We start from the raw sequence: 20,523 nt of genomic DNA, 5'->3' as shown, positions 1-20,523 counted from the left end.
TTTTTTATGGTCGAGTAACATTCTATTGTATTCATATACCACATCTTCTTTATCCATTTACCTATCAGTGGACACGTGGGTTGCTTCCGTATCTTGGCTATTGTAAACAATGCTGCAATAAACATAGGGGTACATATATCTTTTTGAATTAGTGTTTTCTTTGGGTAAGTACCCAGCAGTGGAGTTACGTGATCATATGGTAGTTCTATTTTTAAGTTTTTCAGGAACCTCCATTCTGTTTTCCACTGTGGCCGCACTAATAGTGTTCTCACTAATAGTGTGCGAGGGTTCCTTTTTCTCCACATCCTCGCCAACACTCTTTTTTTTTTTTTTTTTTACCTTTTGACTAGTCATTCGGACTGGTGTAAGGTGATGTTTCACTGTGTTTTTTTAAAAATTTAATTAAGTTAATTAAAAAAATTTTTTTAATGTTTATTTATTTTTGAGAGAGAGAGAGAGACAGAGACAGAGCACGAGCACGGGAGGAGCAGAGAGGAGGGAGACACAGAATCTGAAACAGGCTTCAGGCTCTGAGCAGTCAGCACAGAGCCCGACACGGGGCTCAAACTCACAAACTGAGATCATGACCTGAGCCGAAGCCGGATGCTCAACTGACTGAGCCACCCAGGCACCCCATAATTTAATTAATTTTTTTAAGTAGACTCTCCCCCAACATGGGCCTCAAACTTGCAACCCCGGGATCAAGAGTCGCATGCTCTACTGACTGAACCTTCCAGGCTCTTCTTTCATTGTGGTTTTGATTTGTGCTTCCCTAGTGATGGGTGATGTTGAACATCTTTTCATATGTCTGTTGGCCATCTGTATGTCTTATTTGGAAAAATGTCTGTTCAGGCCCTCTGCCCATTTCTTAATAGCAGCTTCTCAGGTGTCTCTCTCTCTCTCTCTCTCTCTCTCTCTTAAATGAAATGACACGGATGTGGGAAGTTTTGAGGAAAAAAAAGATTGATGAAATATGAGAATGGGAATAAACAATATTGTTGAATTATATATTATATAGGGTGCAGCTTTAAAATATGTATTCATTACTAAATAAGTAAACATTTAATTGCTACACAAACCTGAAAGAAACCATGACTATTTCCTGTCTTCTGTGCCTTTGCTTATGTTATCCAAAGGCTCTTCCTCTTCCTCTATATTCCTTGAACCTCTTTTAACACTTACTTGAAAGTCCTCATCTTCTTAGAGTTAGGTAAATCTGGGTGAGATTCCTAGCTCTACTTTATCGTCATCTGCATGACTCAATTCCCTTTTCTGTAAAATGAGCCTAATAACATCTACTTCATAAGATTGTCATGGGCATGGAATATGATAATTCACTTAAAGAGGTAACACAGTACCTAGGGGTTCCTAAGTATTCAGGAAATTGGGATTGCCGTTCACCATTTGCTGTTTTCTTCCAAACCGAGTGGAATTATTACAACTCTTAGTTTTCCTGCAGTATGTTAGAGATACGTCTCTTGTATACTTACCACATTATATAAATTTATTGACTTACACATCCAATTTCCTCATAGGTTTGTAAGTTTTTTAGAAGTGTCATTCATCTTTATGTCTTTGTGTCCCCAGTGTTGGGTCTATATTACATATTTGATATTTCTTGAGCAACTGGAGACAACTGGGAGCTTGCAATTTGGGAATGATTTGGACTCACTGACGAGTGTTTTAGAAACAAACCAGATTCAAGTGGGTTGAGGAGTAAATGCAAGATTTTTGATAATTTTTATTGATTCTGCATATAGTCATCTACTTATAATTTAAAAGCAGTTGATAGGTACCAAAACCCTGGTCTTGTTGAGTTACTTTTTTTTTTTTTAAAGTTTTTATTTATTTTGAGAGGGAGAATGGTAGTGGGGGGAGAGAGAGAGAGAGTGCACATGCACACGTGCACGGGTGGGGTAGGGACAGAGAGGGAGAGAGGAAGACAGGGAATCCCAAGCAGGTTCCTCACTGTCAGCTCAGACCTTGATGTGGGGCTCAAAACGCAGGAACCGTGAGATCATGACCAGGGCTGAAACCTAGAGTTGTATACTTATCCTACTGAACCACCCAGGCGCCCCATGCTGAGTACCTTTTTGGCAACAGACAGAAACCTATCACAGGGGAACAGTGACCAGGACAGATTCAGTCCCATGTAGGAGCCCTCAGGCTAGCTGAGAATGAGCTGCATTTTTGGCCAACCTTGAGAGCTCATGGAACTTTCCTAATAAAAGAGAGCTGGGGTGTTGGAGCTATTTGCCTCATCCAAGTCCATGCTCTGCATTGGCATAGACTAAGAGGTGCTTATATTTGCATAGCACAACATTTTGCTATTTCTTAAAAAATGAGCCTTAATCTTGTAGATTACATACTTCATATGGATGGCAACTATAAAAAGAACCAGTATTTTCTTTGAGCAACAAGAGGGTGGATGTCACATAGATAATTTCATTAGAAGTGAATAAAACTTGAATATTTCTTTTGTGGGGGAGGGGAGACTGAGAGATACAGCTCTGCCTGAGGTCAATGAGATGTTAGCAATTATAATGCACATTGTTAGAACTACTTAAACTATATCATGTTCATCCTGAATCCTTTGAAAATTATTTTAAGTCTCAGTGGACTTTTGTTCATCCATATGTATTAACTGAATCCTTTAAGATATTTTCTCCTGAGAATGTTGGTACTTGCAGACTACTGCATTGTTTTTAAGGATTTAAAATTAAATCATCATTCACAGCCTGTACCATTATTTGGGTTGCTGGTATAACATTTTAGCTTTCCTCATAAAACAGTATCTGTATTTATATTATGTTGTATTATTTGAAAATTGTTAGCAGCCATGTCAGATATAACATGCTTGCAGAATTCTTTTTCTTATGTGGTACTCAGCTAAGAGGCAGGCAGCACTGATGGTTCCATATTAATCCTGTACTGGTGGTTGCTATAGCATAAAACTAAAACAAACACAAAAGCAAACAAAACACAAAAAAACCTAAAGTCAGATGGGCAGCATGCACCTTACCTTCTCTTGTACCTTCTATCACTTTCTTCCTCCCTCATTTTCTCGTTCTTTCCAGTTCTGTTTTCCCATACTTTCTTATGGAGATAGCTTGGCACTTGTATGATTCTAACCCCCAAGCTATAGACACTTGAGTTATTTTGAGCACATAAAGAACCTGCAATTTAGTTCTTCTCTGTATGGAGTAGACCTATTATTTTGTGTGACCCATATGACCTATTAACATAAATCCTAAGCCTGTACAAAGAAGAATATGGCTCCTTTAAACCATTTCTCATTTCTTATGTGATTGAGTGTATTTACTGATGAAGGCTAAGAATGGAGAGTGCAGAGAAAGAAGTTTTCTTTGTGGCACGCTTTTCCCCTTTACAGTTTTGGTCACCATAGAAATGACCTTGCTGGGGAAGGGAAGGTATTTTCCCAGGCGTGTATCTCCAGGCATGTCTGGCATTTCCTAGCCTTCTCTCTACATTGGTCCTACACCTCACCCTTAGTTTGTGGAAGGAGGAGGCAAGGTGCAGAGGAGCAAGGGGGGGCATGTGGCTCTCCACTTTTGGACCTCCGCTGTGCATGGACTTACCCCTTTCTGTTTTTGTTTGTTTCGTTGTTTGTTAGCATGAGTCTCGTTTTCATTACATCATTCTCCTGTTCCCTACTCTATTGAACAGATGCTTAGAATTCAGTGTTGACTAAATTTGGCTTTAGAAGTTGTAGTTTCTCTGACTGTCTAGTAGCATCACTTCTACCTTGTATTTGATTATGTTATAGAATTGAGCTATGGCAGTTTTCTGGTCTGTGCTGGGCATTGGGGATATAAAAAATGAATACCAGGTGGTCCTTTGTCTGAAAGGGCTTATAACCTAGTGGGGTGGAGGCGGGAAGACCTAGGAACAGGTAATTACAGAATAGGAGTGTGTGGGTAGATTGGTGTGTGAGCACTGAGTAGGGAGCAATGGATATGTACTTGTAGGAGCTGATAAAAGTATCTCTGAAGATGGTGACATTTAAACTGGTTCTTGACTGATGAGCAAGGCTGTGCCAGTTGGTTACAAAAAATTTTGGAGCCAGAAAAGCAGCGTGTGCTTTGTCATGAAAGAGCAGAGTGGGAGCAGGGTGGGAACATCCGTGTAGCCGGAGGACAGAGTTCACGTGGGGTGCGGTGGGAAATGAAGATGGAGGGAGCCAGCACCTCTCAGCCCACTGAAGTCCGTGAGGATGGATAAGAATTGGGTTTTTACAGAAGCCACCTCTGGAGCAGGGTGGGTGCTGGGCCAGAACGAAGAAGAGAGAAGTAGCGGAGAGACTGGCTGGGGGGCTGTGGTAACTGAACTGAACAAAGGCGATGAGAGTTTTCGACCAAATCGGTGACCTGGAGTCTCTTGATCATCTTGCTTTTCCTGGGTTCCTTAAAAAAGTTCAGTCTAACTTATTTTGTACACCCCTTGGTTTTTAAGATTTTATTTCATGTTACGAGGTGCCAAACACAACACCAAGTCTCCGCGCTGTGTGTAGCGGTCGTCTTTAGGTTTTCTGTGCAGCCCTCCCCTCCCGCCACAGCTGTGCTGTAGCGCTTCCACGCTCTGACGTCCCTCTTACAGCCTCACCGCACTCGCTATTTCTTATCTGCTAGATTATTAAGTTGCTGAAGGTAGTATTTGCGTCTGTCGTATTCACTGCGGCATGCCTAGCACCTAGTGCGACGCCTGACAAGTAGTAGGTGCTTAATAAATATTTACAGGGAGGTTGAAAGAGGAATTGGAGTAGCTGGAGGCCAGACACCTCGCCGATGATCAGTAAGAGTGCACGTTAAAATAACAGCCACGGTTAAATCACGTAAAATAGCGGTATCATTTTTAGTTCTGCTGCCTGTTTAACAAGGTACGGACTCATGAATCTGGATAAGCTCGCTGAGGGGATGTGGCACACAGACCGTCAGTCATGGCCCACCTGTTGTTTAGACCTTTATTTACTCAAAGCAATTACCAATTAACAGCTGTGTATTGCAGTGGATGTGGTGATTCGGGGGTTCTTTGTCAGGCACTTCTAACCAGTGTTCCACTTGAGGCTGAGGGAAAGAGCAATAACAATTTAAATAGAAAATTGCTCTGCAAAGAAATGCAGTTTATGGCCCCTGTAGACTTACGTAGTTTCTAGAGCGATGCACTTAAAAATGTTCCCTAAGTCTTACGTATCCTTTGGTTCAGTCCCTGGAAACGTTTTAATGGAGCTTCCTGGTTCCCAAGCAGTGGTTTCCGATCTTTTCAAGTATGCGGACTCCTTAAAAAAATTTTTTTAATGTTTATTTATTTTTGAGAGACAGAACGTGAGCAAGGGAGGGGCAGAGAGAGAGGGAGACGCAGAATCTGAAGCAGCTTCCAGGCTCTGAGCTGTCAGCACAGAGCCCGATGTGGGGCTCAAACTCACAGCTGTGAGATCAATGACCTGAGCAGAAGTCGGATGCTTAACTGACTGAGCCACCCAGGCGCCCCATGAGGACTCTATTTTATTTTATTTTATTTTATTTTATTTTATTTTATTTTATTTTATTTTATTTTATTTTATTTTATTTTAATTTAATTTAATTTTATTTTATTTATTTTTAACGTTTATTTATTTTTGAGACCGAGAGAGACAGAGCATGAATGGGGGAGGGTCAGAGAGAGGGAGACACAGAATCTGAAACAGGCTCCAGGTTCTGAGCTGTCAGCACAGAGCCTGACGTGGGGCTCGAACTCACGGACCGTGAGATCATGACCTGAGCCGAAGTCGGACGCTTAACCGACCAAGCCACCCAGGCGCCCCAAGAGGACTCCTTTTAAACTTGCACCCTTCTCAACACAGTACTATTTGTACCTTCGGTAATCATGGCCTGAATGAATACCTCATAATATTCAGTAACGCTTCCCTCTCACCTCCCCGGTTTTTTTTTTTTTTTTATGAAAAATTTTAAATACACAAAAAAAGGTGAAAAAAAATAGTACAGTGTTTGCTTCTATAACACCACCTGGAAGCAGTAGTCACGAATATTTTCTGTATCTGATGTATGTATTTATCTACATTTTATTTGCTGAACAGTTTGAAAGTGAGTAACAGACTTTAATAGTTCAGCTTGCATTCCCTGCAAATAAAAATGTGTTCCCTCATAGCCACAATACTTTTCCACACACAAGAAAATGACCGATAATTCCCTAAAATCATCTTAATGATCTAGCCTATTCACATAGTCTCTAATTATTTCCAAATGTCTTTTGTTGTTTCTCTCCCTTCCCCTTCAAACACAGGATTTAGGCAAGGGTCTCCTGTGGCATTTGGTTTTGTTTCTTTAAGTCCCTTTTAATGTGGAACAGTCCCCTCCCTTCTCTCCTTTTCCGCTTATGACGCTGACTTTTTGAAGAGATCAGGCTGGTTGTCTGGCTGATTGTCTTATACTCTGGATTCATCTGATTCTGTCTGCTTGGCTGCTTGTTTTAGAAGGAACTATTTTGGAAGAAAGCTATTCTTTATGGAAGAATGCCATTTAGTAAAGGTAGAAGGAATGATAGAAGTAGGAAATCAGCATTCTACCGCCTGTTAGGAAATAATCATTTAAGACAAAGATGCTAAAATTGTTAGGGGAACGGAAAATTCCTACAATGCCAAACGAAGTATTACCCAACAGAATGCTTGCCAATTGCCCTGGTGAAAACATACCTTGACAATGGAGAGGTCTCAGGCCCGGGGTTCGTTGGTTCAACTTAGCATCACTCCCATTGAGTTAATCTAACATCAGGTACCTCTGATGTGCCGTGGGGAGAAGTGCATGGTGTCATCTATGAAGGATGCTTCCCCTAAATGCTTGATGCAATATAGTCAAGTTTTTAGATTTAACTTTTAGTTTATAGGAAGTACAGGATAGAGAAGCAAGTTAAATGACACCATGAGGAGCCAGACCAATCCAGTATTGCTTTTAAATGAATTTGCATTTTATGACTCACCCTCACATTTACCTTACCCCCCAGAGCCACTAGGGCGTGTGCACTGCACTTGGTGGGCAGAGAGAGCTTGTCCACATGTTGCGGGCCCCTTGTGGTAACTGCTGCTCTTGGGAAATCCTAGGACACTGTAGACTATAGTTTCTTTGACAGGATCATATTGCAGCTTGCACGGCTTTTTAATAAATACAGGAACTTAGCTCACAGATGTGTCAGTCTGCCACCTTTAAGAAACACTGAATTCACTTAGTTGAAGTGTAAGGATGAAGGATGGAAAATTGATCGTGCCCTAAATATTTAACTTACAGCAATTTATGTGTTTTTCAGTAGAGTGGAAAGAACTGGAAAATCGGCACTGTTTGATTTGGTGCCAGCTTATGATTAATTTGTTTTCTGGTTTTGCTATTCCTGAAACTGGTTTTCCAGAAACATTCTGGGATTCAGTTGTTTCATCACGGCAGTGTATTTATTGAGTGGTCATTGTTTCAACTTTAATTTATTATTGATCTTTCAGGCCCACAGCAGCAGAACTTTTAAAATGCAAATTCTTCCAGAAAGCCAAGGTAACATGCTTAAAACCCCACGTAAATCTGCTATTTTGAAATCACTATGAATTTCTATGTGTGATATTTGGTGTTAAACTGTTGGGAATATTTATTTTGCAGAACAGAGAGTACCTGATTGAAAAGCTGCTTACAAGAACACCAGACATAGCCCAAAGAGCCAAAAAGGTAAGCATCAATAGTCTTTGTGACCCAGCATGGGCTCCTCCCCACCCGGGGATAGGGAGCCCACAGACAAATAAGAAAAACATTGCCACATACTCAGGATGTGTTATTTAGAGGCTATCTGATTAGCAATTCCTCATATAGCTGCATTTTGCCTTTTGGCTATCTCTGGCTTGTTGTGAATGCATTTGTGGAAACAGTGTGAAACTTGAATGATTTCGTACTTTCCATTTTTCAGCTTTGCTTAAAGAAGGTCGGAGGGGAGGGGATTGTGATGAGGTATGAACATTGGAGAGGTGAAAGATCCTTGAATATCTTTCTTTTGGATTTTATAGAAGAGGGGGCAGTCATTTTGAAGAAGTTTGAAATGATGAAAACGAAAATCAAAATCTGTTTTCAATGGTTATCTTATTTTTAATCCGATTTTATTTACAAATTTAATGGTTATCTTGAGTATCTGGAATATTGGTTCTTTCCTCATCAAAGACCCTGGCCCCTCTTGTAGTTTACCTGATGTTAACTGAATTATGTTAATGATTACCTGCAAAAGTTTCCATTCTTGGTTTTAGATTTTTAAAATGGTGTGTATGTGTGAGTGTATTTATTTACGTATTTATCCAGAGTTTTATTTTTTTTGTAATTACCGATTTCGTTATGGTATGAAACCTAACAAAATTTAACCTCTGGTTTGGTTTAATTTGGTTTTAAAATTATGTTAGATATTTATAATTTAAATTATTTCTGTAATCACAGATTTAGAAAGGAAGGTTCCTCCCCCTCCTTTTATGGTTAATAGTTATAGGGAAAGCCGATATGAATCTGAGGTATATGCTCTGAAATAAAACTGGCAGAGAAATATGCGTTCGAGATTGCATCTCATCATGCCTCGGTGAAGTAACTCTGAATGTTGCATTCCAGACGTTGCCTTTCCTAAAGGCTCAGTAAGAAGTACATTTAGCGGATGCCTTAAAATTATTTGAAACAGATTTAAAAATAGATTTTAAGAAATGACCCACTCTGGGAAAGAAAAAAAAAAAAAAAGGAGCGGGGGGTGCCTGGGTAGCTCAGTTGGTTGAGCTACTGTCTCTTGATTTTGGCTCAGGTCATGATCCCAGGGTCGTGGACTCAAGCCCCCCATCAGGCTCCATGCCAAGCATGGAGTCTGCTTGGGATTCTCTCTCTCTCTCTCTCTCTCTCTCTCTCTCTCTCTCTCCCTCTCTCCCTCCCTCCCTCCCTCCCTCCCTCCCCCGCCACCCCCCTCCTCTGCTCGCATGCTCTCTCTCTCTCTAAAATAAATTTAAAAAAATAAAAAAGAAACGACCCACTCTGTGTAGGTGTGCGACTACCTCCCTGGGGCCAGCAGGATTCTCTCTGGGGTGTGGGATCTTAGCATGGGGCTTTTTTAAAAAAATTTTTTTAAGTTTATTTATTCGTTTTGAGAGAGAGAGGCCATGCACACGTGCACACACATGAGCATGGGAGGGGCAGAGTAACCGACTGAGCCACCTAGGTGGTCCCAGCATGAGGCTTTTGATCAGGCATCTAAAGTGTTGAGTTGAAAAACACTGTTAGGGAGCCATTGGCTTGTTCCATTTGTGAGGTCCTCAGAGAACATTTTTGTTGGTCTCTGCTTGTTTCACTGTTTTTTTCTGGTCTCATCCTGTAGCTGTTCCCTCAAGAGGGAGTTTGCCAGGTGTATTTTCTCTCCAGAGCTTTATTTAGCTTCGCACCCCCCAGTCCCTCCCTGTCAGGTGGCCTGCCAGCCTCTCAGGTACAGTGGTTTTCCTCCCCTCCCAAACCTAATCTTCTTGTGTTCTGTGTTTCTGTCTGAGTTACCCAACCTCAGGACACTGGGATTATTTTTGTGTTTGAGACCTACCTTTTCCCTGTCCTCCCTGTCTTCCTCCTTTCTATTCCTTCTTAGACGTTACCACAGGATTAACTTCCTGATCGTATCACCTAATTGCTTAAAAGTGGTTCCCAAAACTAAAGACAACTCCAAGAGCAAATAAATGAAAAACAAAGTTCCTATCAAATAAAGGCCAACCTCCTTAGCCCCGAATTCATGGCACCCTTTCAACATCCAGCCTCACATTCTAAACTCCAGCTCAAGTCAACCACCTGTAGTTCTCACTCTGTCTACTTTCCTCACTAACATATGCTTTCCTTTGAGAGTCTGTCATTTTGGAAAAGTGAAGAAACTCTCCAGGCTCTGGCTTTATTTTCTTTCTTTTAAAAAAATATTTAAGTTATCTATTACATGTTAGTGTTCTTTGCATTCCACATCCCATTTTGCATGTATCGTAAACAGTAAGCAGCTAGAGTTTGGGGACCTGTGATATTTCAAGCATGTCTTCTGCCGTTTACTTATTTCTGGGTTTTAGACTTAAATCTCAGGCTTGTTTTGTCATCCATCCCTTCAGGTGGAAAGTGGCTGCCCATCTTGGAGTCAGAGAAGTGTAAAGGGAGAATATGTTAGTTCTTTAAACATCATATAGAAAAGAGAGTGTGGGGCGCCTGGGTGGCTCGGTCCGTTGGGTGTCCGACTTTGGCTTGTGTCATGATCTCACAGCTTGTGAGTCCAGGCCCCACGTCAGGCTCTGTGCTGACAGCCCAGAGCCTGGAGCCTGCTTCGGATTCTGTGTCTCCCCCTCTCTGACCCTTTCCCAGCTCACACTCTGTCTGTGTCTGTCTGTCTGTCTGTCTCTCTCAAAAATAAATAAACATTAAAAAAATTAAAAAAAAAAAAAAGAGTGGCCCATAGTAATGTTATTCTTGCTCTCTAGCTTCATCAAGTCTGCTGTTTTCATGTTACAATTCTCATTTTAAAGTTTATTTATCCATTTTGAGAGAGAGGGAGAGAGAAAGAGAGAGTGCGCATGCAGGCAGAGAGAGAGGGAGAGAGAGAATACTAAGCAGACTCCAAGCTGTCAGCACAGATCCTGATGTGGGGCTTGATCTCACAAAGTGTGAGATCATGACCTGAACTGAAATCAAGAGTTGGTTACTTAACCGACTAAGCCACCCAGGCACCCCTATTAATTCTCATTTTAAATTGCATCTTGGTTATTAGCTACACTCCTCTCCTTGCCCATAGGCTCTATGGCAGGTATGCTGACCAGAACATCGATCACAGTGCGTGTCTTGCTCATATCAAGTGCCCACAAATGTTTGCTAACTCAGTGAACACATATGCTTGAGTGTACCAAGGAAAGGCCATTTTTTTTTATTCACCTAAAATGCTTGACATACACTTGTTCCTAGGATTCCCGTTAATAGCAGACAAACCTCCTTCTCTCCTTGGTGTGCATGATGTTGGTAAGCGACTATGCTGTTCCTTATTTGAAACTTATCCTGCAGCCTTGGCCACTTGGAAGTAAATATTATTTTAATCACCATGAGCATTGAAAACCTTTGTTGTAGGATGTCTTTGCTTGTCTTAGGTTCTTATAGTGTTTATCCAGTGTAAAAGTTGGTATGGGAGAGTTTTTAGTGTTGTGTCATCCATTTTTGGACTTCTCTTTATTGACATTCACTCAGCTGCTTATTTTCCTGGTTGATCATGTTCTAGTTTCCTGGTGTAGATTTGTTCCTCAGAGGCTACTTGTTGCTGTTGGTCCTTTGATTTTTGTCTCCTCAATTTGTTGTTTAAAGAATAGAAAAAACATGGGGAGCCTGGGTGGCTCAGTCGGTTGAGCATCTGCCTTTGGCTCAGGTCACGATCTCACAGTTTGTGAGTTTGAGCCCCGCGTCGGGCTCTGTGCTGACAGCTCGGAGCCTGGAGCCTGCTTCGGATTCTGTGTCTCTTTCTCTCTCTGCCCCTCCCCCACTCGTGCTGTGTCTCTCTGTCTCTCTCTCTCTCTGTCTCTCTCTCAAAAATAAATAAATGTTAATTTTTTTAAAAATAGAAACAGAGAATCCATTGATATTACCAGTGTTTACATGGAAACTGGGCCTGTTGACCAAGCTCTGGACATTGAGGCAACCTGTGTTGATTTGAAATTTGTTATCATAAACAACAGTTTCTGCTTCTCCTCCCTAATAGTAACAAAAATTAAGAGATATTTTTAAATATGTGTTTTTTTTAAACATGAATAGTTCTCATATTTAAAAGAGAAAGGGGCCAGTTGTAGCTGTTCTCACAGAGCCCACCAGCGCTGTCCTTTGGCACTAGAGAGGTAGAGGCCTATCACATTCACGTTTGGCCAGAATGTGAAGCATTAGTTGGGGGCCATGGGTAGGTGATCTTGTCTTCATCCTGAGTGATTCCTCTAAATCAGAAAGAAAAAAAAAAAAAATCAGTGTGGCTTTCCTGGTAATTTAGTGACATAAAATGATTATGTGTGTGTGTGTGTGGTCATTGCTGAAATTAGGGATATTTGTTTTTATCCTGGAGGCATAGTATTTGGTCCATTTGGGGCTCTTTTTTGCTGACAGACAGTGTTGCTTAGGGATCATCTTGATTTTTGTTTACCCTAATTTTTCTCTGAAATGGAAATTCTGTCTGACTTCAGGCATGTGGTGAAGGGTAATGAGAGATTTGGGGTTCCTGGACCACAAGATAGTCTGTGAATTCTAAATGAGAATGTACTAATAATGACCCATGAGAACAAGGTTAGTAAGTACACCTATAATTTCTTTTCAACTCTTCACCTATCCTTGTGCATGAGAAGAAAAGGCCTCATAGCCGTTAACTCTTTCTCATGTGATTTTTTAGGGGCTTGTCTCCAGCCATCTTTAGGGGTTGAATGCTTGAACGTGAGGTGTTCCACTGTGTGGGGAAGAGTGTACATCCTTCTGCCAGAAATGAATCTGATGCTTAGGGATGTGTGCATTTTCTGTAGGACCATCTAAGTGTCAGAGTTGGTTTGTGTCTCTGCTTTATGTTAGTGATGCGAACACTGACTCACACCTTCTGTAGCTAAAACCCACTGATGGCAGGAGAGGGGCAAAGAGTTAGTAGCTCTACAGATAACTAAATGCCAACTGCTTAACCAGAAAGCATATTGGCCAGAGAAGGGATGAAGTCGGGGAATCGCCACACACTGTTGTTTCTGTGGCAGTTGCCGTGTTTTCATGGGAAGAGGAATCACTGGAGGGTTTTTATTGGAATTTTCTCAATTTTGAAATTGAGAAGTTACAAATGATTAGTCGCTGTCAGAAGGAAAGACATGTATCACTGCTGCATTTGGATGGAACAATTATGGATTGAAAAAAGTAGTGTGGTATTTGTGGGTCCCAGAATTTCTTGTATCAGGCTGTAAGTTTGGCTTTGTATTAAGGACCCGGGGAGTTGACTTCATCTGATCCTCCCATGTGCTTAGAAATAAATGGGTAGGAATTGTTACAGTTCATACTTATTTAATACTTAATGTGTGTTCATGATTTGTCCTTTCTGGTTTTACTTGTCATTTTGAAATAACTTTGGGCTTACAAAAATTTACAAAAATAGCACAAAAAATTTCTGTATTTTCTCTCTCTCTTTTGAAACATTTCAGAGTTATAGACATCATGCCCTTTATCTTTAAATATTACTTTAGTGAACATTCCCTCAAAACAAGGGCATTCTCTTACCGAACGGTATAATTATCAAAATCAGGAAGTTAACATTGACACAGTGCTATTACTTAATGTTCAGATCTTACACAGATTTTGCCAGTTTTGCCACTGGCCATGTATCTGGCCCAGGGTCCAGTCCAGAATCATATAGTTGTTGTCTACCTTTGTCTCCTTTCATCTGGAATACACTTTACTTTTCTCTTACTGACAGTCACACTTTTGAAAAATACAGGCCATTTATTGGGTAGAATGGCACTCAGTTGGGTTTTTTTCTGCTGTTTCTTTGTGATTACATTCAGTTTATGCATTTTTTTCCAGAAATACCTTGGAATGATGCTGTGTTCTTCTCAGCATAGCACGTTGAGAGTCACATGATGCCGGTTTATGCTGGTTTATTCCTTTACTGGTGATGTTAACTTTGGTCACACATTTAAGGTGGTGCCTGCCAGCTTCTTCACCGTAATAAACACAATCACTTCTTAGTAGGAGAAATAACATTTTTTTCATTATATTAAACATTAAAAGGTAAAGTGAATGTACTTACTGTACAGGGTCCTTAGCCTTTTTTCAAGGAAACCTTTATGCTTTATGCCACTGTGGTTGTACATTCATAGGATATTAATGGTAAGAATTCCCTGTGATTTCTAACCAATGTTTTGCATGAGGAACACTTGACTAGAGTGTGATGTTTAGATTTAGCTAGGGAGTAGGAATGGTGTCTGGTCTAGAAGCAGCAGTAGGTGGATCTTTGTCCTTCACTGGGTGAGCTGGCTCATCTCTCTGAGCCCAGTGTGTCAAATGGAGCCAAGGACACTTACTGTGTGTTGCCGTGACGATGAGAGACGATCTGTGCAGGATGCCTAGCACTGTGTTTGACACGTCGTGAGTGCTCAGTCCAACACAGGCTGCCGTGACTATCTTGTAAATAAGGAATGATAATTGTGGCTACATAGGTGGAAAATTTAGAAGTAGGCAGTGAAATAGGGAGCAAGGGGAGTCCTGGAGTTGGGCAGGTGAAGTGGGTGATGAAGGTTGTTTCTTTTGCTGTTGGTCTGGATGGGATGGAGAAGAAGCCCATGGAAAAGTAAAGAAAGAAGGAGAAGGACAACAACCATTATTTCATTGCTGTTGCCTATTCACATCTTCATGTTTTCTTTTCTGCCCCAGCGAGGTGCTGGCAGTGGGCAAAAGCCAGCAAATTTACTGCAGCCAATCCTCTCTACCATGAGAAAGAAGCACTGTGTGCGTTTGTGCGTGCGTGTGTGTGTGTGTGTGTGTGTGTGTATGTGTGAGAAGACCAAAGAATATTGAGAATCAAATACACACAGCTGATACTCATTCACAGCTTTTAGATCACTTCTGCGTATGCTTCCTTATGTATTCTAAACAACCATGCCTGAAAACAGGTTGGGCAGCTATTATCGTTACACTTTGCAGTTGAAAGTGTGAGAGGTGAACTGACTTGTCCGAAGTCACACGGCTAATTAGAGGCAGTTCTTATTTCTGGTTCTGTGCTCTTTCCACCAAGTCATACCTCAGAAGGAAGAAGAGAAGGGAGAGGGTAGAAAGGAAACATAGATGGAGAAGGTGGGCAGTGTGAGAGGGTCTAAGTAGGAAAAGGGGAGGTGCCTTTGTCATTCTCCCCAGCAGGTAGTCTTCCATGTAACAATGTAACACATGCCATTCTTGGGCACCAAGAGATGCTGTAAACATCATTGTAGGACTCTGAAGCTTGCCAGGGTTTCAGCAGATGTGGGGGGAGTAAGGTGCTAAGTGGGCTTTGGAGATTCTGAAGGAAAGAGAGTTGGCTAGTGGGAGTTTGATAGCATCAACAGTTGTCACAGCCTGCCAGAAGCTCAGCTTCTCATTCATGAAATGGGGAAAGTAATGAAAGTAACGATACCTACGTGTGTTTTTCAGGTACGGCGTAGGAAGCATGTGACACAGGGGTTGGTTGGCACAAAATAATAAATGGCACTAGTTATAATCATAGTGAGTTTTATTATTATAATCACACATATTGCTTTATTATTACAGTTGTATTATTATAATGTCATTATTGTTTTTGTAACATTTTTCATTGCCGTACTGCGGGTACCACTGCTGCTGTTGTCATTTCTGCAGCTGCTGTAATGGCTGCTGCCGTTACAACCATGCTACCAGTAATGGGCACTGAGGTGCAAGTAGATAAAGGACACAGCCCAGGCAGTGAAACTCCCCTTTCAGTGGGGAACACGGTGTAGGCAGCACAAGACGTACTCAAAGAGTAGCAGAGAATAGATGCCTTAGGATGTGGGCGTGGAATATGCACTGCCAGAGTGAGAAAGGTTGTGGAGCTGGTGGATGCAGGAACATGGGGAGAGGAGAGCGAGGAATCCATACATATTGTGTACCTTCATGCACCACGCTAGGCACTTGGCTTACATTTATGTCAATCACTGACGCCTTGTAGTAACCAGTGAAGTCCTGAGTGACAGGACAGATAGGTGATTAAGAGTGGTTGAAAAAGAGTATACATATGTTGAAGTATGAGTGTAAAAGAGCATAAATATCGCCTGGTTTGTGATCGTTCAGTGTGTAGACCTGAAAATTAAGACCCAGATTGGACCTTGACTGAGTTGTCATACAGTGGCAGTCCAAAGCCAGCCAGCTTCCCAGTTTGCTACCATTTAGACTCTTCTTTTCGTCAGTAAAGAGGGAGAATGATTCTGAGTTTCTACAAAATTGCTTTTTTTAATCTCCTGGAATATTATAGCTAATTCATAAGATATTGAAGGTTATATATTATCAAGAAACCAGAGAATAAATACTGTAAGGTGATTTCAAACGCTTGATGGATGGATTTTAATTTTGTTCCAAGTCTTTCCAGTAGAGGGCAGTGAAGGGCTTTAGTTCTGTGTGGCTGTTGCAGGCAAACTGAGCAAAAGTTTTTGGTTTTGTTGAAGGTCTCAGACTTGGAGTAGAAGAATCAAAGGATGTTAGGTACCTACCGAGCCATGAGTTCCAGGCACCTTAGTCAATTGGAGTGTTTTGTTTTGTTTTGTTTTTTGTTTTTTGTTTTACTGGACGGGGGTTGAAGGGCGAAGGTTTAAATACTTCTTATTACCATTTTCATTTAAAATTACATTTCTATTAACAGATCAAAGTAACCTAACTTTTGTATTTTACGTAATTCGTGTCAAATTGTGGTCAAAAAATTTCAATTTTGACCACAGGATTAAGATCTTCCAGTATTTTACAGTTTAACTTAGTACAGTTCTGGGTAGTTGCAAACTGTTTCTAGAAAGTTCCTTGGTTCCTGCAGTTCTCCTTAAAGCCAGATAAATAGAGGGAACAAGGAGTTCCGTATGCAAAGCATACGGTAACTGTGAAGGAGAAATGAACAGACCTCTATAACTATCATCATGTATTTTGGATTTAACAGAAAATACTCCTCTTGATTCAGGTCGGCCTGATGGTGCATGTTCTCTTATTACTTTCGGTTCTTTTCCCCTTGTTTAAAAAACAACCAGACATATTGGTAGTATATCTTACTGAGGAGCTCACGTCCTCAAAGGGAGGAGGACTGTGGTGGTTGAGGATGTTATTTTTCCTACTTTAATACTGAGAAAAGTTGTCCAGAGAGGTTAAAATTATTGTCTTAACTGGGTCCATAACTGAGACAGATATCCCTGAGAGTGTAAACTCATTAATATCTGCATTATTTTTACATTTTAAATGCATTTTAGTTCAGAATGTAGAGTTCATTTGCTCAGAAAAGCGCTTTTGGTCACTAGGGGGTGCTATCAGAATAGCTCATTTAGGAACCTGTAGTCAGGAATTGTTCACTAGTCTATAGAAACCCTGCAGTTATAGATTTCTTCCTTTGGCATCATGCCTGTAAGGAGCTTGGGTTGTGTTTGTGTTGGGGGTGAATTAGGCAGAGGTGAGGGTAGAGGAAAGAACAAAGGGAAAAAGCATCATAATTTACTTTCAGTTCTGTTGACAAATTGAGTTAAAAACTGTATATATTTTGGGCAAGTGGCCTCTTTCTGGTGACATCGACTTAGAAGAAGATAGGATCCATGGAGGAAATTGTGCTTTGCCAACCCTGGCAGCCCCAGTCACGGGGAACATCTGTATTTTAAGATTGAGGTGTCTTTTAAAGACACCAATTGCTTAAGAGAGTTTTTAAAACTTTTACAGATCTTGGAGACCCAGTTTTGGAAATTTAAAAATAATGACATACATTCTGAGAATATTGTAAAAGAGACTGTTTGTACAACTTTAGTGTGTAGAGAACGGATTGTTTCCTTTTACTGGAAATGAGTAGACGGAATCAGTGGCCTTATTTCACATCCAGTTAGATTTTTTTTTTTAATTTAATTTAATTTAATTTAATTTTTTATTTATTTTTTAATATATGAGATTTACTGTCAAATTGGTTTCCATACAACACCCAGTGCTCATCCCAAAAGGTGCCCTCCTCAATACCCATCACCCACCCTCCCCTCCCTCCCATCCCCCATCAACCCTCAGTTTGTTCTCAGTTTTTAACAGTCTCTTATGCTTTGGCTCTCTCCCACTCTAACCTCTTTTTTTTTTTTTTTTTCCTTCCCCTCCTCCATGGGTTTCTGTTACGTTTCTCAGGATCCACATAAGAGTGAGACCATATGCTATCTGTCTTTCTCTATATGGCTTATTTCACTTAGCATCACACTCTCCAGTTCCATCCTTGTTGCTACAAAAGGCCATATTTCATTTTTTCTCATTGCCACGTAGTATTCCATTGTGTATATAAACCACAATTTCTTTATCCATTCATCAGTTGATGGACATTTAGGCTCTTTCCATAATTTGGCTATTGTTGAGAGTGCTGCTATAAACATTGGTGTACAAGTGCCCCTATGCATCAGTACTCCTGTATCCCTTGGATAAATTCCTAGCAGTGCTATTGCTGGGTCATAGGGTAGGTCTATTTTTAATTTTCTTAGGAACCTCCACACTGCTTTCCAGAGCGGCTGCACCAATTTGCATTCCCACCAACAGTGCAAGAGGGTTCCCGTTTCTCCACATCCTCTCCAGCATCTGTAGTCTCCTGATTTCTTCATTTTGGCCACTCTGACTGGCGTGAGGTGATATCTGAGTGTGGTTTTGATTTGTATTTCCCTGAACATCCAGTTAGATTTTTGACATCTGCGTGTTCACATGCATTTTGTGCTTCATTTTTACCTTTGGGAAATTTGCTAACTTTTTCCAAAGATTGAGTGCATCAGGTAACTTTGAAACTTAATTGGCATACATGGTGGCTGAGAGAAGTCCCTGACTGCCCGCTCATCTAGGGCTCACTGAGCATCACTGATAATGTAAGAGGTACTGACTCCTATTAAGGTGGTTTGCCTTTTATTCACCTTTACAGCTCACTCTAATACTAGCATACCATTTCTTTTAAAAAGTTGATGAACCATGAAGAATGGAAAGGAATTTGGAATTTGGCTCTAGTTGCAGCAATACAAGTATAAAAAGTTAACAGATGCTTTTTTGATCTTGTCAAAACCCTAATGTGATTGTACCTTCTTTCTGGTTTCGAACCATTCAATGGCCTCTTGTCAATTATAGGGTAAGTTCCCACTTCTGCCGCTGATGGAATGAGGTCCGCTCTCTTGTAGGACGAGGACCATACAAGGCTCCCTGTGTCTGGACAGCTCTCCAGCCTTTCCTTCGGCCACTTGCCACCTCACCCTTGACGCATCCTTACAGACTTATACTGCTTCAGCTTTTCTACCAGTGCACTCCTGAAGTCCCACATGTGTTTTCCGTGGAGTTACATGTACTGGTCCCTCTGAATTTGTATCTTTCTTTCTCCCTGAATTTGTATCTTTCCGAATTTAGCACCTGTTGTTTGAAGTTTTCTCATCCCGTTCCCCCCACCCCACCCCAGCATCCAGATGTTTTTCATCAGTCTTTTAATCGGTGCCGCTTCTGTACCTGGGGCATCATCCCCCGGTTGCCCTTACCGCCGTTTGCTGTGACTTTCCTCACACATTTGCCTTCTGTACCAGACTGACCTTGCTGGGGTGCAGGAATAGTGTCATTTTGTTCCTGTGTCCCCAGTACCCAGGACAGTATCTCAGTCCATCTGGAATTGAAGTTCAGGAAGCAAGATTGCAGTCATGATGATGGCTTTTATAGGAGTTGATGTGAGAGCATGAGGGGGAGGCCAAGCTAATCTTTTAGCTTTAAAGGAGAATAGTTTTGAAGTTTTTTAGCTGGTGCTATCTTCTTGTATTTTAGGATCAAGACTCAGAGATTATCTGCTTTTTTTTTTTTAACATTTATTTATTTTTGAGACAGAGAGAGACAGAGCATGAATGGGGGAGGGTCAGAGAGAGAGGGAGACACAGAATCGGAAACAGGCTCCAGGCTCTGAGCTGTCAGCACAGAGCCCGATACGGGGCTCGAACTCACGGACCGCGAGATCATGACCTGAGCCTAAGTCGGCCACTTAACCGACTGAGCCACCCAGGCGCCCCAGAGATTATCTGCTTTTAGTGGAACATCCTTTGTCATCTCCCACTTGCTGAGAGTCTTGGATGAGCCAGTTAGCTTGACTCACCTTTGCCACTTTATCATGAAGTGGAATGGTTAGATTTTATTATTGAACACTTATGCACCCTCCACTTTGGGTTATTTGTCAGCAGAAGTTTAGTCCCTAGCCTTTAGCATGTTCTATGTTGTCATTTTCTTTTCCCAGCCAGGGATGTACATAAGTTTTCCCATCTTTGGAAGCCATGTCTAATTAGGAAGATATTTTGAAACTAGACTTAAATTAGTTTTCAGTACTCTCTACTACTTTTGGATTACCTGTTACGTATCCCTGCATTTAAGGGAAACCATTTAAACTTAATCATGATCATGATTTGGATCATGATCCTGAAATCTTTAAAGTGAATATGACATTTTGGAGAAGGGGAAGTGATAGAGATAGAAAGTAATGGAACTTTTGTGCATATTGGGAAAGGAACACGTTTTATCCTCCTTCCTCCCTGCCCTCTCACACTGGTCATTCATGGTGTGGTGAGGCCAGCAGAGGGCATGGTACACATGCTTTAAAAATCCAGTGCTCCCAGGGGCACCTGGGTGGCTCAGTTGGTTGAGCTCCTGACTTTGGCCCAGGGCATGATCTCACAGTTCGTGAGTTTGAGCCCCCCATTGGGCTTTGTGCTGACAGCATGGAGCCTGGAGCCTGCGTCAGGTTGTCTGTCTT

The 20,523-nt window shown here is 41.2% G+C and overlaps 1 protein-coding gene across 6 annotated transcripts in view; it reads left to right on the top strand.

The window, feature by feature from the left end:
- Window positions 1–20,523, top strand: part of STK39 (serine/threonine kinase 39) — a 317,083-nt gene that overhangs the window by 110,940 nt on the left and 185,620 nt on the right. For all 6 annotated transcript variants that reach the window (XR_006220759.1, XM_042994630.1, XM_042994631.1 and 3 more), the window contains exons 9-10: window positions 7,505–7,553; window positions 7,656–7,721. Coding sequence is in view for 5 of the 6 variants with exons in the window: in XM_042994630.1 (XP_042850564.1) it covers window positions 7,505–7,553; window positions 7,656–7,721 (115 nt within the window). In the remaining variant the exon portion in view is untranslated. The remainder of the gene's footprint in view (window positions 1–7,504; window positions 7,554–7,655; window positions 7,722–20,523) is intronic.

Source organism: Panthera tigris, chromosome C1, assembly GCF_018350195.1.
Source record: "Panthera tigris isolate Pti1 chromosome C1, P.tigris_Pti1_mat1.1, whole genome shotgun sequence".
Taxonomy (NCBI): Eukaryota; Metazoa; Chordata; class Mammalia; order Carnivora; family Felidae; genus Panthera; species Panthera tigris.
This window is presented reverse-complemented; position numbering and strand designations above follow the sequence as displayed.